Here is a 26,882-nt window from a genome sequence, read left to right on the forward strand (position 1 = left end):
ATTCAAGGTATGCTGAGCTGGAACAGAGTCTGGAATAAAAGTTTCAAGATGAGTTAACTGCACTCTTCACTTCAGGGAGGAGTTAAACCCAATTGCAAACCTTCTTTATTTCAGTTTTATTTTCATCATCCCATAAGACAGTAGAAGGAGCATAACAAATAGGGACAATTACTGCACATACAAGTAGGGGGCATTTAGGAACTGCCCATATGGATTGCACTAACAGGAAAAAAATTACATAGGGGTACTTGGGACTCTTTTTGTTTACAGTTTCCAAATCCTTGCTGACACGCATTGTGAATCAGAGCCCAAGTTCCTTTTTAGCGTAGTACTTCTACGATAAGAGTCTGGTCTGACTTTTACTTGAGTTGAAGACAGACTTTCATGTACTTCAGCATGACTTGGATTAAATGATATTTCTTGGTTTTATCCAGATTTGGCTAATGTTTATTTTCCTTCTGAAAGGTGTTATTTTTGCTTTATGAAATGTGATGCACTGAAGAGTTTTTACTGAATACTGTGAGTTAGAGGTCAAGAGTATTTCAACGTCAGAATTAAAATCAGCATTGTTTCTACCTGTCACTCATGCTGCTTTTTTTCTTAAATAAAGAAATTCTGAATAACATTCCTGAAAGTCATATAAGACAAACTTTCTTTCTTAGTAACTGATCTTATGGAGAATACTTCCCACAAGTGTCTTAACATTTTTCTTTGCTGACCTTCCTATTAACTAAATGTTTATTTTCAAGGGTAGAGACTTCCATATCAGGATCCTGTTACCAATGGATTTTCAGCTGAAAAATGCAAGGTAAGATGGTTTTATGAAAACAATTTGTAAATGTGTATTACAAAAGTTTTATTTTGGTAAAAGCAATGATGGATATGCATATGATTTATTCTTTTTTCCAGTATCAGTGTTGGTAATTAATTCTTACTGGTTTCAACTTAACCTTGCAACAAAGTTGTACAGCATCAGTGTTAATAAATGCTGACAATAAACATTGCCTATATAAAAATATTTTGCTGTTAATTAACTCTGAAACCTATTGTAATTAATTGTTTGTAGGTACATATAAATCCATGTACTGAGAAAAAAAAAAATGTTCATTTAAATGAGATTATTTATATGTCACCATTTGGGAAGCACAAAGTTCAGTGCAAAGTTGTAAATTTTAGCAATTCTCGATGGTTAGCGTAGCTTTTTTAAACTTCATTTTCTCATTCCTGTTAATAGGTATTAATTTGCATTACCCAGCTTTTCTTTAAAAGCTCTGTCCTTATTACTGTGAGTGTTTATCCTAATATGTGGGTATGTGTGTGTATTGTGTGTATGCACACATACGTGGATTAGTCTTTAACGCAGTATTCCATAATTCTGCCTAAGCCAGCCTGCTCTGAACTGTGAACGGATGTGGTATTCGATAGCTTCATTATATTCTAGGTCGGATACTTAAAACCACATTATAGGTAATTTTGACATTTTCAGGATATAATTTTTAAATATTGGTATATTTTATGAAGTCATATTAGCTTGCAAGAATTATGTTTTCAGCAAAGGACAGGCTTTTGTAGGTAAATGCTTAATTTTTAATGGGCTTTGGGATAGTGACATTTGAAAGTTTTAAATAACTGAATATGAAACTCAAAAATTTTGAAGTGTTGTTTACTTCCTTTGGGGTTATTTTTAAGAGAAGCTTTCATGTTGTTGTGTAGCAGACTTTCTGATCTCTTCTAAAAATCATGTACTGTGAATTTAAAATTTATACAAAATACTGTTTGTCTAGGATTGAGTGTAGCTGGCACCTAAAGAAGTTACTGCTCGGATACCGGCATATTTTAAAGCAGGTACAACTTTTAAAACCATTTCTGTTAAACATATAATGGCAATAATTCTGAAAAGCTTATACTCATGCTTATTCTAAAAGTGTTAATGAACTCTCCTTTCAGTGTATAGCCTTGATTTCTTTTGAAATGCTCAAGGGGTTGCAGGTCAATCTAAAGAGAGATGGATAGAATTTAGTAAATACCTATTTTTATTAAAGTTTGGGTTTTTTTTTTTAAGATTGAGATAAAATGATTTTTAATAAATGGCTGCTGACGTTTTACTGGACTTTTTCTTTAATCTCTCAATTAGAAACAGATTTTGTTTTTCCTTTTTTATATATTTATGTTTTACAAAGTGTTCATAATGTAAGGAAGAGAATTCACATTAATTACTGATAGATCTATCTTATTGTATGTTAGAGACAGTCAAGGAACCTAAGTTAAACCTCCCTATCCAGAAGAAGTGTTGAAGCAAGGATACAACAGCTCTGCGGTCACAAAGAGTATTTTGTTTCTGTGAAGGCATCTTTGCCACCTCTGCTAGTTGAGACACTGTATCTGTATGGACTGTGCACGCTTTGTAGAACAAGGGTTGTGAGTTGGGAGTAACCTAAGATACAGAGCTGAGGAAAGGGAAGTGTAAATATGTACTGCATCTCAAGATCCATCAGGGATCCTTAATCACATGCAGCATCTAAAAGCAGGTGGGTCTGGAGAGTTCCTAAAGAAAATGTAAGCAACTAAAAAACATTTTTGGGTGATTCTAAAGCTTCTGATCTCATTGATGAAGACTAAACTCTTCATAAATGTCATTTCTATATACATAAAATGTAAAGTCTTCATAAACGATTTAAATGTGTAATGTGACATGATGTGATGAAGGTGATGGTTAATTTTGAGTAAAGTTTCCTGTAGTCTAGGAGATTTGTTCTGTAATTGAAAGATTGAAACGTGCAATACTACAGTTGGGCTTTTTTGTTAGTTGACTTGCCCATACTAGAAAAATAGGTTGTAAGGCTGAAATTTTTTACCACTAAACTTATGAGTTGAAAAAATCCAAACTGATACTGTGTTCCCTCCAGAGGTTGCACAGCTGCCCAGATCTTGTCAGTTTTCTGGTGGAGCTGAAAACTATTTTGGTAAGTGACAGAATATATATGTGGGAGTTGAGATGTTCTTATAGCTTTGTTTTGCAACTTTCAGTTTTTTGCAGTTTACTGTTTGATAGATGGATTTATTTATTTATTTTTTTAAGAAGAGGTGATTTTGTGTGTATGCTATTCATGTAATGTTTGTATAAATATCCTTTAGGATTTTAAGTGACTGTACTCTCTGTAAATTGTAATGTTATAGAAAAATTAAAATCCCAGCAAGAGATCTCATTATAGAGCCATCCACTTTACACTGATTTTCTTGGAATTCCTGGTATTGTCCAGATATCATACAAAGGATTATACAGTCAGTGGATTGCTGAAGATGCTTTCGCCTGTGTGACCACTATAGTTCAGAGACTGCTCTTCATTCTTTTATTAAAAGTTTTTCTGATCTGGGATTGAAGAGTAGCAAAGTCTTCAGTTAACAACATGAAACTGATAATATCTTGTCTGTTAGTAAAACATTATTCTATGAGCATTTTTGGCAAAGAATACTTGGGTACAACCTACTTAACTCAGAAATAAAACACAGTAAGTATTCTTGAAAACAATAAGAAAAATACCCTCCTGGTATTACACTGCTGCTCAGTGCCAGGAATAAATTTCCTCAGTATTGGCTCAATCCCTGCCAAAGTGGATTATGCAAAACCAGCAAAGGTGCTTGGCATAGGACTGAGTAATGTGGCTATTCTGGAATATTTCACAGTAGTTATTCCAATCTATTTGCCTGGATACTCAAGCACGCAGAAAATGAGAATGCAATGAAAGTATAATTAATTCAAAATAGTAAAATAGGGATCATCAGCGCAGATAGTAAAAACAACGGAAGATGCTGCAGGAGAATTGGGAAGAAATTATTGTTATACTGATTTTACTATTTATTCTATTTATTTTTTATTATTATTTTAAAGTATTAATAATTGTATTATAAATTTTATTGATTAATTGATTGTCCTATAAGCATAATTTTAACTTAAGTTCACTTTTAAAGAACAAGTAGCACAACATGAATGTGGAACATATGGTTTGGTTTCATTTTGAGAAGAAACTTCTTTACGGCGAGGGTAACAGAGCCCTGGGACAGGCTGCCCAGGGAGGTTGTGGAGTCTCCTTCTCTGGAGACATTCAAGACCCACCTGGACACCTTCCTGTGTGATCTCGTTTAGGTTCCTGCTCCGGCAGGGGGATTGGACTAGATGATCTTTTGAGGTCCCTTCCATTCCCTAATATTCTGTGATTCTGTGATTCTGTTTTTCTCTATAATGTGGCATTACCTTTTTGATAAAAATTTATTTTTGAGGCCTTATGACATATTTGTCTGTAGCAAAACTTACTCTTTGGGATCCTATGATGTTAATACTGAGAAAAGTTTTTGGGTTTGTTTTTTTTTTTGATCACTATATAAAGTTGCATATATCTACTTAAAAATAATAGGGAAGATTGCTCATATGTGTTGTCTTTTGTGGCTGTGGAGCCCAGGAGACAGCTGTGGGCTTAATAGAACCTTCTTTCGAAGGGTTCTTTCAGTCAAGATGCTTGACTTCAAATTTATTAGCTGAAAAAGAGGCACATTTGATATTTGCATCTGAAGACTATGTTGTCAACATCTGTGGGGTTTTTTTTAAATTGCAGATGTTTTCATTACCAGTATCTGAAGTAATTTACCAAACAGCTTCTTTGTCTGCTTTAGCTGGAGGCTATAACAAAACAAATGCAGTGTACAGTTAATTTTACATAAGCTTAATATTTTTGAATGAATTGCAAAAATCACATGACTAAATAGATGCAAAAATATTGAAATCTCTCTTAATGATGTTTTTAATGTTCTTTTAAACAGGAAATTGCTTTAAAGAATACACAAGACCTGCATATACCACGGCCGCCAGAATACTACTCCTGCCTTGTCAGAGATCTAGAAATACTGGGTTGGAATAAGTATGTTTATTCAGTTTCTTAACAGACATTATCTTTAGAATATCTGTACTTCTTTTGTATTTGTGAGTTGCACATACCAAATGTACTCGTTCTGTTAATTTATCCTGTTCAGAAAGTGGTCTTGCTTTAAAAACTCTGCTGCTTTGTTTTTAATTTAAAAAAAAACCCACCCAACAAACCTATATCAAGTGAAGGTATATTTTTAGTCTCAAATAACTGAGCTGAAAGGTGAGATGCTACTACTAAGAAATCAATTCTTCTTTGACATATAAACTCTTGGCACAGTAAACATATTTAATACAACTTTTCTAGTTATCCTTTTTCTTCCTTCTTCTCCCTGCTTTGTACAGTTTTGGTTTTTTTACTATTCCCATATGCTGTGGTTGATCATCTTGTACCTTTATGCTTTCAGAAAAACAATTCATACATTTTCTAGAACTAGAATAATTATTTTTTAAGAACAGTTCTATCTTGCTCTCCATAGCACGAGGATCTGCTTAGACAGAGGAATAACGTAGTTAATCCACAAAAAAAATAATGTGAGTGAAGGGGAGAATTTGGAAAGCTGTAAATCTGGAACTTTGTAACAGCCAGCTCTCTGCAACACCCACAGAGAGAAACTTACATACATTATAATGAGTGCAAAAGGATTACATTATTCACAGTCCCATATACTCTCAGATGAGCTCAGAGAACAAAATTTCATCCTCCTACAGAGGAGAAGAATGTTGTTCTCCTCATACCTCCTATAGAAACCTGGAGGAACACACAGTTGTGATCAAGTATGCAAGGTCCGTGTGGAAATTTTTCAGAAGCCTGCAAAGGTTCCTGTTTTGCAGACTTTTGCTTGAAAGTTTCTAACTATCATTACATGTGCCACCACTGGCAAATTCTCTGATACAGTCTTTTACTCCTCCAGCAGAGAGCCTGGAATGTACTGATTTGTATCCTTTCCCCTAAAACCTCCAGGGGACCTCTATGAAGTGGAAAGTGGTAGTTGTTTCTGTGTAGGGAGGCATTAAGGAAATATCTTTGAAGGATGTCTTTAATAATAACCAGTTAATCTCAGAGTGCCGTCTTCCAAGGGGTTAAGACAAAAGATTTTGTAGCATGTTGAAGAGTTTTGAATGAGAAGCTACTTTTTCATTTCAGTAAAATGAAAGTTAAAAAAACCCAAATTTACATTTGCAGGTTTCAACAAGAAAAATCTACTTTTACCTTAGTCTCCGATGGTAATTTAACTTTAACAAGTGTTTATTTTGTTAAATGAAGTAAAGTAGTCTTGGGTTTAACAATAGATTTGAGTTTTCTCACATCATTTGTATATAAATAAATAACGTGTGGTTAACATTAAGTAGGAATTTGCTTTGAAGACCCACTTTTATTTAAAGATTTAAAACATCCTTGTGAAATCAGCTGAAGTTTTTTCAGTGATTTCCATTATCAAGTATGTAGTTGTGTCACTTGATGACACACTCTATTCAAATTTCTCAGACTCAGGTCTGAGAATATTAATTAAAATTTCCTAAACACATAGGAAATAAATTTTGAATAATGCCTGCTCTCCAAAAAAGAAAAGAAAAAACAAAACCAACACCACCTTCAAATAGCCCATGCCAGCAAAACAAACACTGACATAAATAAATATACTTTAAAGATATGAATATATAAAATGTCCTACATTTATACTCTGATATACAAGTATAGCATATAGCTAAATATACTAAAAATACACTTTGAAAATTCAATTTAGTAGCTTATCTCAAAACCGATGTTTCTTCTGACTTGCTGCACGTACAAGAAAAGCAGTGGTTTATTATTAAAAAGCACATCAGTGTTTTATCGGAGAGCATGCTTCTAGTGCAGAATTTTACCTGGTTTCTACACAAGGATGGCTTCATGTGGACACACAACTTGTGTTGTGCTTTTATCCAGTGTAGTCATGTAATTCAGTAAACACACCTCTTGGCTGACTTACTTTACAGATAAGGTCTCTATTTGATTGGGTTTTTTTGGTTGGGGAAGTCAATCATTAATTAGAGGGCTAGACTGTACATAGGGGATCATAGCTGGTTTACTATGAGTTGGAAGGACAATGCTGTAGAGAGGTGATTTGAAGTACATCAGTAAGTTACACCTCTAATTTTAGTGTGCTTTTAACAATATAATGAACTAGGAAGAAGGCCTTTTAACCTAGACTGATTTTGAGTTGCAGGTGATGCGTATTTGCATGTTAGTTAAAAACATCCTGGTATGGTCTTGCAGCACAAAACTAAGTCTGCATTTGATATTGACAGTAAGGAATAATTAGTGCTCACATCTTAAGAAGCTTCCAGCTTTATTTATCAGGATTTTTCTAAGAAAAGAATTGTCTTTTTGTGGACCCTAGATTTACTTTTTCCTAGTGAGTTTCGGGTCATGCTGGAAGCTGACTGCATCCAAATCCAGCTGAAAAACGGAAGGATATTTTGTTTGAAAGAGAATCAAAGCAATAGGCTATGGCTCCATTACATCTGAAGTGAGTTAAGAAGCTTGCAGGTATGGCACAAATATAGTATGTTCTAATGGCTTTTATCTAAGGAATATGTGAAGTTTCTTAGAAACAAATTGAAGACATTATCTGCAATGATCTTGCACCCCTTTCCTCCTAAACCATTGAAAGTACAAATATTAATGAGGATTGCAAATGGGCAGGCTGCTGTGATTTAGATGTAATCACTTTCTCTGTGATACAGAAAACTTGATTCTTTGACCTGATTTAGATGTGGGGGAGAGTGAATATGCTTTCATATTCAAACACTTGTACACAAAAGTCACAGTTCAACAGGTTATAAAATTGTACCAAATTTCCAACACTAAGTCCTGTCCTAACAGCTGAGGAGTTCGAAGGAGGATGCTTCCATGAAAAATACCAGCACAAACCTAATCAGCTGAGGGGGGAGAGAGTACACATGTAGTAGTGTTAAGCTATAGGAAAGGCTCTTGTAGTACTATTTCATAATCTCAGTAGTTGATTCAATGATGGTGTCTTGGGAAGGTAAATTACCAACTATAAAACACTTGCAGGACTCTTATCACCCTCATGTGAATTCATAAAGGTTGCTACTGTCTCTTAAGTCCATGGTGTAAGTCATGATCTCTCAAGTCTCAATGCATTTCTGCTTGATACTTGCCAAGTTTTTTTTTTTATGGAAAGTATCTTCTCCTCTTGCCTTCTCCATCTCCAAGGGAATCCTGCCTTGTCGTGTGCCCTCAATCATTTGTGTGTTATGCTGAATTACAGGCCTTCAGAGATTTAACTGAGGCTTTCTGTCTTTATGGTCATTTCATTTTTTTCTGTGTGATAAAATTATGGAACCTACAGAGGAATAAAGGTTTATATAACTGAAATGTCACCAATGTAAACAATTTCTTATTTGATTATACAATCATATGAAGAAGTTCATACGACAACACAACAGTATTGTCCAACTTTCTCCAATCCTATGGAATTGACCTTTTCATTTCTTCTTATCCAAAGAATGGCAGAGTGATGTTGCAGAACAGGTAGCCACAAAGCTGTTGAGTTCCGTTTTTCTATCCTAATTGGAAAATTTAATCCTCCTTCGTTCCCTGGAGGCAGTTTATTGTTTTGACATTCTGTTGAGAAAAAGGAAGACTAACTATGAATTTTCTTTCTGGGCATTCTTCAACCCTGTATGCCTTTTGTCTGAGGAGTCTTTTATTCCTTGGTGTTCCTGTTTCTGAAAAAGTTTGAAAGGGAAGAGGACGTTGTACTAGAAAACCTCTAAGTACATGGATTGTAATTAGTAATACTTAAAAGATATTGTGTTGCTTAGCTTGAATCGTTATTTTCTACTAGCAGCTAGTTGTTGAAGTCAAAATTAAATAAAAGTCATAAGAATTTCCAGATTGGTCTGGATTGTAGTTGTGCTTCATAGTGGTGATCTATGGTTTTTTAATTTTTTTTTTCTCTGTTATCTCCAACCTCAGTGAAAAACACATTTTAAACTGTTTTGAAAAAATACTATAAATATAAATTGTAAAACTATAAATATGTTTAGAATGAAATAACAGAAATTGAAAATCATTTTATGATGTATACCTCTATACATAATTAAACAGGTAGCTGTTGTTGGTGTTCTTAGAACCTTTTTCAAATGCTTCCCTTTTTTAAAAAACGTTTATTTTACACTGTCAATAGAACTTAATGTTAAGGTTCTTTACAAATATGATTGAATATAATATTGTCAGTATAATCTTAATATGATGGTGTGCATGTATTTGTATTTTAAATATAGAAATAGGTGCACACATAAAATCATAGAATGGGGTACAGGTTGGAAGGGTCCTTAAAGATCATCCAGTTCCAACCCCCCCTGCCATCAGCAGGGACACCTTCCACTAGACCAGGTTGCTCAAAGCCTCATCCAACCTGGCCTTGAACACTTACAGGGAGGGGGCATCCATGTATATATGTTTATTTTGGAGACTGTCAGGTTGTTAGAGTAATTATAAAAGTACTGAACCTTTAAGGATTTCAGAAACAAATTTTAATATATGTATTTCCATTGCTATCTAAAAAAATAAAAATAATTTAAAAATCTTGTTCCTTGCCACCCAATATAGAGTAAGGAACAGCAGAAATGCTTGATTTTAAGCTAAAATAATCCATACCTTTCTGACACCTCAAAAGTGAAGTGGTCCAAACAAGATGACTGTCAGAACAGATAATTTTAAATCCTAAACACCTTGACAGTGTCCCTTTAATTTGTTCATTCTCTTTTGCTATCGAACCTCAGTGCACTGATGCAGGCACCAGTTGTGCTTTGTTTGGGATGCTGCTGTATATTTTACTGTAGTGACCATTCTGTGCCTCAGCTGCTGGTTTAGGATTTCCCTGCCCCAGGCAACAGTAGTTTGAGGGGTAGGATATAGGTAGTTTCTTATCTTTATAACACTCTGTGATACAATATTGAGGTATGTTGGAACACAGCGGGAGTAATGACTTTTTTTTCTAGTTAGAGGAAGAATACTTTAATTCTTTCTAAATAAATCGAGTTTAATTGAATACAGTTGAATTACAAGTCTCTTATCAAGACTTGTCTTTCAACTGTTTTAGAGAAAAGGACTGTCAAAATACTCCCAGGAATCTGTAGGACTATTTAATATTGCATTAAAGTTAATCAGCATTAAACATGAAATAATGTAAAAAAAATTACCGCTACTGCTTTTTCCCTTGTATTTTTCAGTTCCCTCATACTGAAGTTGTGTCATTTATGTAGATCATTTTTTCACTTCCTTCCTCGGAATGTGCACACCCTTTGGTGTTTGCCTGCTTTTTCTTGTACAGGCTTCTACAACTGCATTGCCTGTTTCACTTGAAAGAGAACCATTTTTCCCAGCATGCTGGCTCAGGTGACTGGGCTAGTATGTGATTTTTATGTTGGTTTCTTTTTCTTTTAAAAGTTACTTAGGTCAGCAAGCGAATGCTTTCTTTGAACTTTGACGGGCCTTTCCATCAATCTAGGTGATGAGTTGTTCAATAATCTTGGACTGTTTTTTATCTTTACATGAGAATGACATAGTAAAAATGCCAAAATATCCACAAGCCCAGTTCACTGGTAAATATATGGAGAAACTGGAATCTTTTTGGCAGGTGTTGAAGCTACTCACCAGGATGTATTTCTAGAGAACAATGTATTTTACAATTGTATTTATCTTCATTGTTATGGGAAGCACAAATCAGTGACATCTTAAGCAAAGAGTCAGTGATTATGTCAGAAGTTTGAAAACTTATTTACATTTAGTGTGTACTTGCTATTTGCTTGGGTGCATGTATACTGTGTAAAGCTGTTATGAAACTAAGGCAAATCATAATAAATAACTCATTTTGTACCTGTTTGAGTACTGTTTTCTGCAGAAAATCAATTTCAGAATATGAACCAATATCCAGTGAATTTTCTGCAATAATAGCATTGATAATAAAAGAGAACTTCATTGAAGAGAAAAGCAAATCAAGAGCATAAAAGTCTCATACAGTAAGAAACTGCAGAAAATGGATCAAAGATTTGACAGGAAGTTTAATGTGTACATAAGTAGCGGCTGACAGGAACATGCTGTGCGTGTCAAAGGTTCCAGTGATGGAAAACTGAAACACAGTGCTCACTGACCACAGCATGAGCCTTGACACACATTGTAAATAACCCAAAGATATATGACTGCATTAAGCAGTAGACTGGTGTATTAACAGCAGTAAATCTAGAGCAGCAGAGATGGTTGGCATATAGGACCTCCTCTGATTAATATTTGTAACAGACTAATAAGAGTATTGCAGACATTTCAAACTGTATTTCTTACAATGCTGTTAAAAGTTTTCTTTTCTATTTCAGAGTCGCATATGTGGATACTGGTCTTACCACAATCAAGCTAAAAGCTGAAGACTCTTGTGGTCGACAGCATCTCGTAACTCTGAAGTTAAATGCAAAGGTGAATTTATGTGAGAGAAAATATTTTAAGGTTTCCTTGAAATAAATAGGTTTTTCTTAATTCATAACCATTTTGGAGAGTTTGTTTGTTTGTTTGTATGTGGCCTTTTTTTGAGAATTTTTTTATATAAAGTAGAATTTTCAGATTTTAACGATATTTAAAGTTAATATTGCATTATGGTTATCTGTAAGAATCTTTTAATATGAAACTGTGCATCACATGAGAAACACTTTTATGATATTGTAACTATTTTACATGATTACAGACAAAGCCATCTGGGAGACTTTCATTCATTACCCCTTCATCCAAAGACTGTGCACATAACAAGAATCAGAGGATGCTGGGTTACTTCTTTAGCAAGTCTTCCTGCTCAAGCTATAGATATAAAGATTTATCAAAAAGTGACTACATAAGTGAGTTCCTTATGTTCAAAAATTATTTCTCTTTAGTCTAAATAATTGGCTGATTTTGACAGTGCTTGCAAAATAAATATGGCATATGCAAAAGCAGAAAAATTTTATTCCTGGTACTTAGAACTGAACTCAAATTGCAATGTTTCTTCATAGAGTTTCTCATTTTAAGGCATAAATCTCTTATCAGAAACTATGAATTTCCAGGCTATATGGTGGCAGTTGTATCGTAAAAGCTGTTGTCTTCAGAAAATCAGTCTAGGGGAAAAAGTGGATCCAAAAGTGTCTATACATTGTTGTTTGGGGCTGTCCTTGGTCCATCATCTGAACTAATAATCTTGAAGGGAAGAGGAGTGGGCATGATATTGTAAGATTAAGTTTCACCTTCACAGACATCCTATATTCCTTTAAATACCTGGAGTTTTTCAGTTTTACATAAGACAAGCTGATTTTGCCTCAGAGGGGTAAAAGGAGCGTGTGGAAATAGTAGTGTTTGGGGATTGAGATTGCTAAAGTGTTTTTTAAAGAAAGGGTAAAACTATCGTACATGTACAGAGTAATGAATTCATAATTAATTTGATAATCAGTCCTTTATTAAATATATTGATGGAAAAAATATATCAGGAAGTACAGTTATGGTCTGTTTAACGTGTGAGGAGAGTAACCAGACTGTATTGTCATTGTTTATAAGGCAGCTGCTGTCTTATGCTTAGTATGACACTAGAAATTAAGTGCAGCTTGTTGCCCCTAAGTTTTTTCTTGATTTTATTGTGACTGAAGTATTTGAATTATTTGGAGGTATAAAAATGTAGGAAAAAAAAACAACAGTGCAATACCCATTTTTACCAGGAGCTGCCATGGTCAAACACTATTACACTTATGCATTGGCTGATTCTGTTTACCCTTAACTTATTGCTGTCCTGTAAGGGGAATTGAGATTTACCATTTGCTGTTCTTGTAAAAACTTGGGTATTTTCTTTATAGTAATAAAATATCTGCAGTTGAGACTCCTAATAGCAGAAGAAAGCACCATCTAACAGCTAAGGAGATAGTGTAATAAAAAGACCAGATTATCCAATTTATCTGTTGCAACAAGTAATTAGCAATCTTTTTTTTTTTTCTATTTTTGTTCCCAAGTGATTGTTGCAATGAAGGATCAATTGCTTGTCCTTTTAAAACCATGTCTTGCATTTAAACTTGCTACAGGAGAAAATTTGTATGTGAAATGTGGTTTTGGTGACATGGGGATTTGATTTTCCTTCATATACATATCTAATACATTTGAAAAGACTTTGCTGAAGTATTTTTTGAAGGGATTTCTTTTGATAACCTGCTTTAATAAAAGTATGCTTATTTTTGTTATGCTGTTTCTTTGCTTAAGTTTAGTATGTGAGCTAAACCTCTCCTCCCCAGCATATATTGCTGGCTCTTGTCTGTACTCTTGTCCTCATGGATGCCATCCTGTGAAATGAGTTTCTAAGCCTGCTGACACTGTTTTCAGGGAGAAACTCTTCAATAAGTGATTTAGGAAATTCTTTTTCATAAGGTTATCCTATGTATTGAGATAATCCCCTAAATATCCCTTTGCTGTCATTCTTAAGGGTTTGGATGTGCTTTGAGGACTTTTCCTTAATGCGTTGTCAATGGTTTCCACCTGTTATCCTTGTCTTAATGTGCTTTGTGTTGGGAATTGTCCTTTCAAAACACTTGCTCTCTATAAACTGCATTTGGTAAAGTGTCTGGGAAACTTTGGGCAATCAGTTTAAACCTGGAAGAACTGAGAATGGTCATATCATAGTTAGGTATGTTAACCAAATCATGTGCCACACAATTTTGACTTTTACTGTAAATGATTAGGCTTACACCTCATAAGAGAATATGTAGTTTAATGCTCAGATTACATTTTGTGAAATAGTTTTCTAATTTATTCGCTTGAAAATGCCTGGTCCAGAAATCTCTATCCTTTCACAATTTAAGTAATTGACTAGAAAAAGTTTTCTAAAATCAAAGTGTGCATCTCTGCAAGTATAAAACCAAATACATTGGGTTTTATTTATCAGATTTCATTGTGTATTGCATGAGAAGTGGGTTGGGTGCTTGTCATTTTGGATCCCAAGAATTCAAATAGGCCGTGCAAGAATTTGCATGACATGTAGTAATCAAAATGCTTTGGTAATTATCTGAGTAATTTGGCAAGGGTTATGAAAATACTTTTTCTAGATAATATTAGATGCACACTCAAAAATGCAATATAAATATTTTTGTTTAATAATTCCTTAAATTGATCTAAAGAATAATAGGATGATTTCTGACATACACATTTGAATGTAACTGTAATAACGTCTGATGTCATTGACATGCTCTGGTATAGTATTTAAAAATACTGTCTCCTGGGGAATCACTACATTTTATATAGGATTTCACTTTGCAAGATCCAAAAATATTATGTACATATGTACAGAATCATTGTTATCATTATCTGGTGCACAGTACGATATTGTGCTCTTACAGAAAATTTGACTCAAAGTGCAGGGAAAAATGCTGTAGGGTTTTTGATTTGATTTTATTTTTTTTTAAGTAATATAAAGTTAGTAGAATCTGTTTGCAAGCACTTGTTCAAAGACACCCTACAAAACACTGCATAAAATGCATTTACTTACCAAGAAAGTAAACACATAATTGGTTAGTGCTGCTGGGATTTAAATGAAGTAGTCCTAAAATCAATCCTACAGAAAAATTGTTCTGACTTACTTTGCTCTAGGTGTATTTTTATACATTGAAAACAAGTTTATTTCTATGCAAGCACTGAAATATTTAATGAAAAAGAAGACCTACAATATAGGAGCACTAACACTACAGTGCCTGCAGTACAAGAACAGTAACACTACAGTAAAAGAAACATTAGCAGCTTCTGTGGATGGCCATTTCTAAGATGTAAGCGCCTCCTCTCCAAATTAGTTGTTTCACTTCCTTCGTTCTATCCCTGTTCTTTAACTTTGCTGCTGATTTGATAAAATGGTAAAAGCACGAGATATTCAAGTTGTAGGAGTTGTGTTCAGAAAGTGGATACCTGACAGAAACCACAAGTGAAGGTGTATTAAAAAGCAAGTTTAAACAAATTTCTGTGAAATCCATAAATCCACTAGATTATTATTAAAATCAAAGCAGTGAAGAATGGATGCTCTACGGAAGCTGTCTTTTTGCTCTTTGCTGTAGAGAACAATTCGAAATTAATTACTGTAGAACTACATTTTACATAAAATAAGGCCACATTTTAAAAAATCTGATAAATTGGTTGCCAGGTGTCTGGTAAATAAGGACAATGTCTATGTCTGGAAGTTTACATTGGATGGAGAATGGCTATGGGAAGCAGCACAGCTCAACTTCGTCTCTTTGTCTTAACTCTCTTTAATTTTGTGAGCTGGGACTTTTTTTCATCTATCTCTCCACATAAGATTCTCTGTAACGTTTTCTTGTGTTGGCAGTTGATGCACCACTAATACAATTTATATAAAACTGCTGTGTAAATCACAGTAGAATTTGAAAGGTTGCATAGGACTTAAGGAGAAAACTCCTCAAGTGAATACAATTTTGGATTGGTGCTCTTAGAAAGGACACAATTTATTTGTAATTAGATATTTCTTTCCCTTGCTACTTTATTTTTCAGAAAATACTGGTCTTTTTTCCACAGATTTCATACTAGGTGCTCAACACTAGTGTAATGAGTAGTCAGTGGTTATTTTTGGAGTTATCAGACCTTTTATTTTTATAGCTTCGATTTTCTTGACACAGCTAATTTTTCTTTTCCTCATTGATATCCTTCTAATTTGGGATGGGGGACAGGGAGCTGTTTCAATTTTGGGTGTATGTTCATTAATCTCTTTCTAAATAGTTATGTCCTTACACTGATTACTTTCAGTTTCAAAACCAAAAATGTTGCCAATGAGAGCAAACATTCTAGTTTAAATGAAAATTAGTTCTTGACTCATTAAAGGGTTGTGGGTGGTTTGGGGGTTTTTTGGGTTTTGGGTTGTTGGTTTTTTTTGTTTTCCTATGTAGTACAGGTAACTGAAGAGAATTTTTTTAATATTTGATCTTTTTTGTCTTAAGTTCACTTTTAATGTTTCTGTGAACACTGAACAGAGAAAACTGATTCTCCTGCCTTTACTAAAAACTTATATATAAACCCTGCGTACATGTCGATTTCTTCTTTAAATTATAATTAACATTCATTACTATTTCTGAAAATGCTTTACATACTGTTTCCTCTATGAGCCAAGTTCTCAAGATGTTTGAAGTCCTCATATTTTGTTATCAAATTTGTCAGCTGAGTATCAGTCTGACTTTAAAACACTTTTTTTTAAAAAAAAAAGAAAAGGAAAAATGTATTTTCTTTCCTTCTCTCAGTATCCAACGGAACCACCGGATTGCCTTGTGGATTTTCCTGTTCAGTTTGCTGTGTCTTGGATGCCACAGGTAAACTGCTGTACCGTGCATCTTGTTTTAATAACTGCAGTATCTTGTTTCAGTAACTACATATGCAGTATGTAGGATGGGAATGAGGGGTTGGACTTTATTTTTTAACTCCCATCTTTTTTCCGTGTGTTCATTTTACTTTTATAGATGCTTATGTAAATGTAGTAATACTGAACTCCATATTCCTTATGACTGTGTTTTAAATATCTGCCTTGTCATATAGATACACCTTGCATGCTGTATGCTTTGCGGTCATACTGTCTGTTTTCTTCTTAAGCTGTTCGTGTGGCTGAAATATCTTTAGAAATCATACTGGGAAAATACGTGCAAGAGAAACTGTTGTCTTCTAGAAAAGCACCCCCCTCTAAAGTTGACAGACATTAAAAAAAAAAAAAAGGCAGTCCCCCACTTTGTTATCCTATATGGTTTTCATAACATAAAACTTCTTCAGTTACAGTCAAAACAACAACAGGAAAGTCTTTAATAGAATTCTGATTTCACAGTTTAACTGATATTGTTAATATAAAGAACCAAGAGCCTTTGTCTTTTTTTTTCAGTCATTGCATTATTTCATGTATCTTTTTTTCCTTAATAGAGCATGTGTACTTGATTAAATGGTTTTAAATGTGACCACTTACATGTAAGTTAATTTGAATTATCTCTAGAAATAGTTGATCTTTAATTTCATTTAATTCAGGAAAATAGATTTTACATAAATTATGGCATTTCATAATTCTGACTCTCGCGAGGATTTCTGCCCATCAATAACGCCCGTCTTTACGGTAGTAAATTTACATAGGGAGCCTGGCTGAAGGGTTGCATCAGGATGATTTTAATACGGGCATATAATTTTGACTGCAAAGCTCAAGGTTCTTTGTGTCACCTCAGATCCTCTAATATGAGAGCTTGAGGAAATAACTACAAGATTGGACCATTGCAAATGACAAATATATTTTGATTCACACGTAATTTTAGGTTTTGATCCACATATGGTTTGGAACAATTTTAAAAGATACTGTTTTTCCCTTAAATTATACTTGATTCCATATGCTGTGGGCAAAATTTCAAGTATTGTCTCTAACCTCAAACTTTATACATACTTTTAATAGTATTTTATTCATTCTACAGCCTTGCAATTTATGTTGCCTCAAATTAACAACATTTCAAATATCCTTGACAGTCATTGCTTCTCTGTGTTTCCTGTTAGTAATTTTAAAGCTGCTAGCTGGCCTTATGTTTTAATAAAATGTTACTGAAAAACATGATATGAAGCAGCCTTCTTTGACAAGTTAAAGGTAGGAGTGAATATATTAATATTGACACTACAACCAAGTAAAAATCTAATGTTAAAAATATGACATTCTAATGCTGGAGATGTTAAAATCTTTTTACTCTCAGAGTTACCTAAGGACTATTTGAAAGCACGAACAATAGATGTTTGTAACTGAAGACCCTGTTTTGAAATCATGAGATACTAATTGTAGCTGCAGATAGCCTGCTGTAATACTGAACCAAATACCAGCAACCTGTGCATTGTGCCGATAGAAATGCTTTAATTGTACAGTCTTTTTTTGAAAATTGACCTTATCTGTGTGGGTGACGTGAACCTAACACTTGTGGAAAAAAATGTGTGAAGTAATTGCGTCAATTGGGTTTATTTTCAAAATGCAGTGAGCATTCTTCACGCTGTGGTATAATAAGGGTTAAGCTTATATAATGCTGAAACACCACTGGTAGCAGAATTTAGGAGGTCCCCAAGTGGTTGAAAATTTTGGTTCCCAAAAGGGAAAAAGAACACACTATACCCATTTACTAATAAAATAGTGTGAAGTTTTGATACTGATTGGTCTTAAATTTTAATATTTGTCGGTCATCTTTAATGTTAAAACTGACAAGGCTTAACTAAAACTATGCAATTGCACTATTAGGATATAAACTCCTATGAAAGAAAATATAAATAGATTTCAGGTAATTGATTTTTTTTCCACCCTTCCCGTGTGTGCTGTTGCCTATTTCAGGTTCTTTTCAGTGCTCATGGACTTTAAACTTGAGGGGTTGTTGGGTGGTTGGTTTTTTTTTCTTTTTTTCTTTCTTTTTTTCTTCCCACCCCCCCCCCCCCCGCTCCCTTCCGTATAATAATAGACATGGCTTTATGGCATCCATATTAAAAATGGGTAATTTTCCTTATGGTCCCTGTCTTCCTGCTGGGTTGATAATGTTTTGATGTATTTTTCTTTTGCTCTGATGAGAGGTCTGCTGCTGCTGCTCTGACATATTCATTTGGATGAATAATTATAACTTGCACAATGTCAAGCTGAAGATGGTAGGGTTTTGTGCGTCATGACAAGCCTAGTAGCCAGTGCAGGTGTCTCACAGCATGATCAGCAACAGCCAGTGTATTCTGGCTCAGAGGAGACATTTTAGAGTAGTAAGAAATCAGCACCAAGGGCAATGCTGCCGCTGCTGCTACTGTTATAAGTGCCAAATAAATGCAGAGTGCTTCTCAATGACAAGTGCAAGAACATCTACTTATTGCAGTTATATTCTTTTTCTAAATAACGAGATAAATGTGCCGTCTCCACATTTTAGCATACGCTGTGAGCACGGTTCTGCAGTTGCAGTGCGTCTATATTCTGCTGCCCTCACATCAGGGTATTGTTTCTATACTGACCACTGCCCAGCTGGTTGGCTACATGAAGGTCACAAGAGTGGAAATTAATGACTAATGAGGTCATGCAGCCAGCCAACAATGCAACAGTAATAGGAGACTCAGAAGGTATTGTGGTATGAATGCAATTATTCTTTGGTTCTTTTGATGAAAACACAAAAAAATGCATCATAATTGTGCTTTTTCTTAGCAAAGCAGCTTCACAGACACCAGTTTTATATGCATCCATAAATACAAAAAATGGAGTTGGTTGACAAGACACTTTATAAAGCTTTCAGAGTGTCGTGTCTCAGTTTGATTTGTTCTAAGCAGGGGGAAAATTGTTAAACTACTGTTTGTGAGGAAAAAAACAGTTTCCAAACAAATCTGAAGAGTCATAAATTATTTAGGTGGTAGAGGTGATTCCTTTTCCATCCAAAAACTGTTCACTTTATTAAATTGCATTCTATCTGTGAATTCATAAAGGGCGAACAGGTAACAGCACCTACAGTTCAGGCTACTTTACCTTTTTCATTTAGGAGCCTTTGCATTTCTAATTTTGGATAAACAAATTTAGTGTTAGGAAGAATTTGAGCAAAAAAATCTTAGAACAAAGATCACATTTTTATGGGTTTTTTAAATAAATAAATTTTAATAAATAGTGCTGTATTTACCCTAATTAGAAGATTGTTATTGCCATTTGGTTAATATTTAGGTCATCCAGGAGTTGGAGCAGATGTTTGAAATTTGGCAGAATAGGTATACAGGCATGGAGCACTTCTTAAAAGTTACGAAAGGCTTCATGGATTTCATGGCAGGGGCAGACTCAAGACTTTCTCTTTATTCTTCTCATCATCTATGGTCTAGAAATAAGAACCAAGAGTAGAGTGACTTTTTTTTTCATTCTTATTCCTTTAGTTGAAGGAAACTGTGTATGGGCAAAAGGGTTAAACTTGGGAAAGTGTTTGAACTGGAATAAAGTAAAAAAATAAGGGAAAAATTGGCATGAGGAGCTATCAGTGATGAGATGGAGATGAGACTGCAGAGGATAGAAATGGAAACAAAAATATGGCAAAACTACACGAGACTCCTGCCTGGTAGAAGGAAAGGTCTGTTCCCCTCAGAAACAGGTAGGTCCAGAACATCAGATTGTCACTGACCAAAGGAACTGCTTCCTCTCCTAACAGCTGTTGAAATGAATGGAGGACACATACAGTCTGATAGCACTCAGGCAACATTTGGGTCAAAATTTTCTCAAACTGCTGGGGAATTATCAAAGTTGATATGTTTACATGTCTGTTTTCCTGTAAATAACCGATTTTACTCAGTTTCTACAAACACTTGTTTTCAGATAAGTTTATAGTATCAAATTAACATTAAATTGCTCTTCAGTCCAAAGGACTGTGTTGGTATAGCTTGTATCAGTATATATCAGATTTTTGCCTCATAGAGCCTTGAATAACTAGGACTTTGAAGCTGAGAGTCACTTACAGTGCCTTTTACAAGTCATCACTAATTGTATTATTTGTTTTCTACACTCACAACTTGAAATTTGAAAAATCTGGAGAAGTGTTGAGTGTTTAAAGCTATGACTATGGTCACGGGAAGTGATGCTCTAAAAACAGTCCTCTTAAAGCCAGATTGAAGAGATCTCAAGCTGAATATTCCAAACTAATATTTCCTCAGTCTCTTATTTTTCCATATGAAAACTCAGAACGAGGCAGTTTAGTCTGAAAATGCATTTTGATGATAAACTCAATAAGGTATTTGGGCTCCTCAGTTGCTGTGGTGGTCATTACAGAGAGCTGAAGCGAACAGGATTGGTACATCCTGCAGCAACACATCTCTGTCAAAAGCTTACCAAGCTCCCACTTGAAAGGTACCCTGGGACTGTAAGGCTTTCTCAGGACCTCAGTGCTGTAATGGAGAGCAACCTGGCTCCAGCTGCTGATTTTGTATGAATTCTCATTTGATGGGTCCTTCGACCAGCCCTAGCTCTAGGCATCTTGAACAACTACCATAGTGTAGGTATTAGTACTGAATTGTTGCATCTCTTACGCTGTTTTCCTAGTTTAAACCAGTAAAACTTTTTTGACCTTGTCTAATGGTGGACTCTCTAGTCCTCATCTTAGAAACCTTTTTGTCCCAGCTGTGGTTGGTTGGTTTGGTTAAGGTCTGGTCGGACTCAGTTTGGACCACACCATCACTAGCATCTTCTGCACTGATATTAATCATGCCTGGTCAGCAGAGGGATCCCTTTCCAGCCACTGCAATAGACGTCAGTAATCCCATAAAGGGGAGAAAAAAATAGTGTGTGATCATGTTAGAAAAGACTCCGATATCCACTTGTCCAAAAAACGGCATTACGGTTTTATGACTGTTGTAGCACTAGTGTTTCCTAACCTCTCTACTCATTGCTGCTGATGCAGGCAGCTGTCATCAGTATCCTCAGGAGTTAGAAATACACTGCAGGGTTTATTTTCTACATTAAAAATACCTTCATTTTGGTTTAAGTTGTTGTGAAAGATTAAAGTGCCACAATGTTCTTTGTTTTTACAATGGATGTTACGGAAACTGAACAGATACAGAAAACAGAGTAAGCCCTTTGGTTTTGCTCGTGCTTTTTAGAGTCAGGGCAGCCAGTGAAGACATCCTGAATTATCAGTGTGTTACTTTCCAAAGAATATTTGACGTATTTCAGACAAACTCTAATGCATTTGCACAAAGGTGGCCAAGAAACCAAGTGTTTGTTGCTGTTTGATGCTACTAACGACTATCTTGGTGTAGCCTCGATTAAAAAAGGATGATAGTGCTCTTTTCTAAAAGTGTTGGGCACTGACCAAAAATTAGTTGGTTAATCAAATAAAAAGCCATGTTACAGTTTTCATGGCTTGCATGACAAGCATGTGATGTATTTAAATAGCTATAGATGCCTTTATGTATGTGGCAGGAGACAGCTGGCAACATCAATGAAGCATGCAAATAAGATCAAATGAACAGTGCATTAAAAAAAAAGATTTAACTACCTTTTTAAGGAACATCATTGAAAAATTACAATTAGTATTAAAATTAATTGGATTTTAAAACTTATCTGTGGGTTATAATCCCTTGATGTTTCTTTTTTCTAGTGAAACCCTTTGAATTCCCAGAAGATAAAGATAAAAATGATTATTAGAGGATTTATCTGTATGTGATATAGAAAAATGTAAAAAAATCAAAATGGAAAGCAACTGTTGCAAGTACCAGAAAATTATGCTATTAATTTAAGTGTCATCAGAGCACAAAAGATCACATTTCAGGACTGTGTGAAAATTATTGAAATACTGGAAATAATAGTACTTAAGATGAAGATATTATACTCTAAGATGTGGTTAAGTGACTGACACTATTATATCACTTCAGGTATTATAAAAGTAACAAAATGCTTTTAAAGATAATAAGCGTTACATTTTGAGATTGGCAGTATTCACACTTTTCTGCTTAAGTGCTTTCTTACTTTAATATAATTTAATAACAGCAGGAAAAAATGTAGCATTTTATTTCCAGGCTACACTGTTTTTTTCTAAAATATGTGTTCGAAAAATATAAAAACTAATTACATAGAAAGTCGTATTTCTTCATCTGAGAATCTTCATATATTTTGCTTCTTTTTGTCCAGGTGAGGAAGGAAGAACATAATTACTAAAGATTAAAGGAAACCATTGCAGTTATATTTTGGGTTATTTATAGAAAAATACCTCCGTAAAAACTGATCATTTGCTTTGCTTATTCCTTTTGACCCCAGGCCAAAAGATATCTGAAATCTTTTTGTTATCTTTCTGTTTTTTCAAAATGTCCTTTACCATCTCTTTATCTGAATGGAAGAAGTCTTGTCAGTTCTATCCTTCTTGCTTTTTACTCTTGCCTTTAATTGTTCACTTGTGTTCTACATAAATGATTTCAAAATACCCTTTGGTGCTCCCAAATGATTCCTCTTTTCCTACTCTTGAGTTTCCCACTACCAAACAGTTTGAGAAAACAAGTTATCTGGGAAGAGTTTTTCTCCAAAACACTTCCCCCCACCCTTGATCTCCCTTCACTGCCGCCTTTGTCCAGTTTCTTGACAACTTCACTTATTTCCTGTTGTAGCTTCATCTCTCCCCACGAAGCCGTCCATGTTCTGACGGCTCCTCTTGCTGGTCTGCTCATGTCACTTCCCAGTTCCTCCACAGATTCTGTCTGACCTCAGCCTCAGAAACCTGTATGGGGTGTTATTCCAAAGAGAACTCATCTCTCTTCTCCTCTTGCATTCTTCACCTCCTTTTGGTTCCTCAAATTCATCTTCATTTCTTTTACCCTCTGGCCATCTGCATGTGAGAAGGTGTAACTTGACTGCTGAGTGTTTTCTCTACTTGAAGAAGTGTTTTCCTGTAGGAATAGTTACTTTTGTGCTCACTGATGATTTTAAAAAGTCTCCCTGGGCATTGCTGTTCTGTATATTGTCCTGTATAATGGAAGATTTATCTGGTTCCATCTAATCCACTCTCAAATATTGAAATCCCTTGAGTGTAATCCTCTGATTATTAGACAGTTTCTCCTTCTCTTACCATATTTACATGGCTTGAAATCTGCTGTTAAGTACCTATTTTTATACTGCTTGATTTCGAGATAATTATGACAGGCTATATTTCTTAGAGTCTTACAAAATAAATAAGCTGCTTTAGTTATGTGGGCATTTCTGTAGATTTGGTACCACCGCTGTGTTACTCAGCTGAAGCAGAGACAAGATATCACAATGTTAGAAACTGAGTAGTAGATAATGATGATTTTTACTTTAATTTCACAGTAGTTTGTTACAAGTTACAATGCAAATGAATAGTTGTTACCAGTTTTCAGAAAAGTTTTCTGAAAAGGAGTATAAAATGATCAAATCCAGGTATGAGGTACATTTATCACAACATCTTAGAGCTACCAGGATTAGAGAACTTAGATTGTGCGCAGGCTACAGCTATTCTTGTTTTAATTAAAAAACCTGTGAAGTAAGTTCAATGTTTTATGGTACCATGATACAACTGGATATCTAGTAGGTTTTAACGCTTCTTAAATTACCTACAGTTTGGGGTTTTTTTAAATATTCTATATCACTGTCAGCAGAAACTAGATAAAATTTATTTAAATTTCTTCTTTTCTTAGAACTCCTTAATAGACATTTATAATCAGTTCCTGGTAGCATTAGAATCGCTGAAAGAATTTTGGGATACCATGGATGAGATTGATGGGAAGACATGGGTGCTGGAGCCAGAAAATCCCACTCGGGGTGCTACAACAAGAAGAATTGCAATAGGTACGAAAAGATTTGAAGGAAAACAATGGATTTGAGAAGTGAAACTGTTTTGCTTTGCTTGTCTAATAGGTGGTGTTTGTGCGAGTTAGGAGAATGAATGGTAGCACTTAAAACCAGCACTAACATTGTGTATTAAAAAAAATAACCTTCCACAGAATACTGAACCTGTTTAGGAAATTAATGATAACTTAAAGGTGTTACATAAAATGAAAGTTTCTGCAGGAAAATATCGTGTATTTGTAAATAATGAACATTGTGTATTTGTAAATAATGAACATATAACTGAAAACCTGAGGACTTGACTGAAACTCTAGAAAAATCAGTATCTGTAAAAAATCGGCTTAGATGAAGCCCTTACCTCATTCACAAATTCCAGATTTTTTAACAGATTGATCCTGTCCTGGCAGAGTGAAAGCAATGTGAGAGTGCAGTCAAAGGGGAGAAAAGGGGGTTAAAAGAGGCAGGTGGAAAGGACAAAGAAATAAGAGAAAAGAGAAAAAAAGAGGCATATAGTGCTCACCATCTGAAAAAGCACCTTAATTCATACGCAGATGTCAGGCATTTTAAGGTCTTAATATATATATATAGGCTAAGAGTCTTGTAACTGCAGAGGAGAAACTTGCCACTGTCAGAGGATGGAGATACAGGGGAAAATGTTATCTTTGAAAGAAGAGTTCTGATTTTCAGCTGAAATCCAAAATATCAATAGCATGCTGTAGGAATCTGAGAACATACAATGGACCAAAGTAGACCTCAGTTGTCCTTTAAACCTGCAGAAAGACTTGATTGGAAAGGGGCTAGTGGAGTGCGGAGGCTGCTCCGTCACTGGGGGTGAAGGGAGGGACAGAAAGGGACAGAAAAAGGGCAGCAGTCGGCTAAAATGAGGCAGGTTGGACACCACTTGGGGGGGGAGGGATGTGGGGGTGTGATTTCATTTGTTCCCATGTCTTCAAGGAGGGCAAGACTAACATACCTTTTAATTACAAAATGGTGGCTGTGAGATTTTTAACCTGGATCCAGAACATCTTTGAGCTGTTTACCCCTTATAAATAGCAGACATGATGAGGCACCTTGTAAAAGAAAAGTAATTACTATCTCAGAAATATGCTGCTGTTCGCTCCGTCCAGAAGTATGCCGTGGAGGGAACTGACTGTTGATTTTACTGCTTGATGTTGTCTTTATGCTTCTTTTTTTCACTGTAAAAGATGATGAGGAATTAATAACAATTACGTTTCTCTACTACCTTTTAAATTTCACTAAGATTTCAAATGGATTATGTCATCTAGTTTGAGTTTGATTACTGAGAAGTAAGTCTAAGTGTTAAGGTTAAGACTAGTCTATAAGAAATGCAAGATGCACTTTTTTAAAAAAATCAGTTGCTATTTTTAATTATTCCATTGGAATTTAAATACTTAATATATACTCGTATTTTGATCAACTAATTTGGATACTAACAGCTTTCTTTATTATTTGTTGTAATGAAAACCAGCAAGAATTAACCAATTTAAAGCTGGGTTGTTTTTTGTTTTTAAAAAAAAGGTTAATGTTTCTGTACTTGACTGCAAAGAAAAGCTTCACCTCTTATTTGCTTTCTCATTGTAGGGAACAATGTCTCGGTGAACATAGAGGTAGATCCTCGGCATCCAAAGATGCTCCCTGAGTGCTATTTTCTCGGAGCAGATCACGGTAAGGCAGCAGACATACACCGTTGGTTTCCCTTCTAGAGTCTGGTCTCTGGTGAGCAGATACTCATGTAAGCCATGTCAGACTCCAGGGGTAAACTTTACTTAAGCAGAGCCAGGAATTAAGCTGGATATGTGTGCAGGAGAGTTTTACACAGTGGATGCTGGGGTTTTTAACAGCCTAAATCCATAGCATGCTGTTTTGCTCTGGGAGTGACACTTTTTTCCAGTGCTTTCCTAGCAGTTTAGATGGAACCCTGTGTCCTACAGATGATTACCCAATCGTGTTTCTATTTTAATATTATTTTCTTAAAAAAAATAAAAATTATATAGTGTCCTTATAGTGCTTGGAAATATTTTAGTCTTTTACTCCATGTCCCACAGCTTTTTGCCAACTTTTTAAGGTAAATAAGATCATATCTTCTACAGGATGGTATTATAAATATTAGTGTAATGAATTTCCAAAACTAAAAACTAAGAGCAGTCATTGACTTAAGTACCTTCAATAACTTTAAAAAACCACCCATGCCTTCCCCTTCAGCACTGAAACATAAGAGGTCAAATTGGGTGAGCAAAGGGGGTCCTAATGATGATGTAATTATTTATGTGCCTTGTTTGCAGTGGTTAACCCTTTGAGAATTAAGCTGAACAACAACATGCACTTATGGTAAGTGCCTTTAATAATATAGATTTGAAGCTGAAATGATATTTGGCATTCCTAGTGTTGACTTTTTTTTTTACTCCCTCTCTCCCACCTGCAGGGATCCAGAAATCAGTTTATTACAAAACTTTAAAGACCTCTTAGAAATTGATTTTCCACCTCGTGCTGTGTTAGAAAAAAGTGTAAGTTGCTTTTTGTTAATGATCAGTTGTTATTTCTCAATAAGCAAAAATTTAAATGGTCACTTTATAACTGCTAGCAAAAATAAGAGACTTAGAAGA

The 26,882-nt window shown here is 34.9% G+C and overlaps 1 protein-coding gene across 1 annotated transcript in view; it reads left to right on the top strand.

Annotated features, from left to right (window-relative positions):
- Window positions 1–734: 734 nt before the first annotated feature.
- FANCL (FA complementation group L) overlaps window positions 735–26,882 on the top strand; it is a 27,888-nt gene continuing 1,740 nt past the window's right edge. The window contains exons 1-10 of the mRNA XM_010162201.2: window positions 735–808; window positions 1,785–1,845; window positions 2,907–2,963; window positions 4,816–4,913; window positions 11,306–11,402; window positions 16,220–16,288; window positions 24,108–24,258; window positions 25,861–25,944; window positions 26,562–26,607; window positions 26,702–26,783. Coding sequence (XP_010160503.2) covers window positions 735–808; window positions 1,785–1,845; window positions 2,907–2,963; window positions 4,816–4,913; window positions 11,306–11,402; window positions 16,220–16,288; window positions 24,108–24,258; window positions 25,861–25,944; window positions 26,562–26,607; window positions 26,702–26,783 — 819 coding nt within the window. The remainder of the gene's footprint in view (window positions 809–1,784; window positions 1,846–2,906; window positions 2,964–4,815; window positions 4,914–11,305; window positions 11,403–16,219; window positions 16,289–24,107; window positions 24,259–25,860; window positions 25,945–26,561; window positions 26,608–26,701; window positions 26,784–26,882) is intronic.

This window comes from Antrostomus carolinensis, unplaced genomic scaffold (genome assembly GCF_000700745.2).
Source record: "Antrostomus carolinensis isolate BGI_N321 unplaced genomic scaffold, ASM70074v2 scaffold38220, whole genome shotgun sequence".
NCBI classification, from domain to species: domain Eukaryota; kingdom Metazoa; phylum Chordata; class Aves; order Caprimulgiformes; family Caprimulgidae; genus Antrostomus; species Antrostomus carolinensis.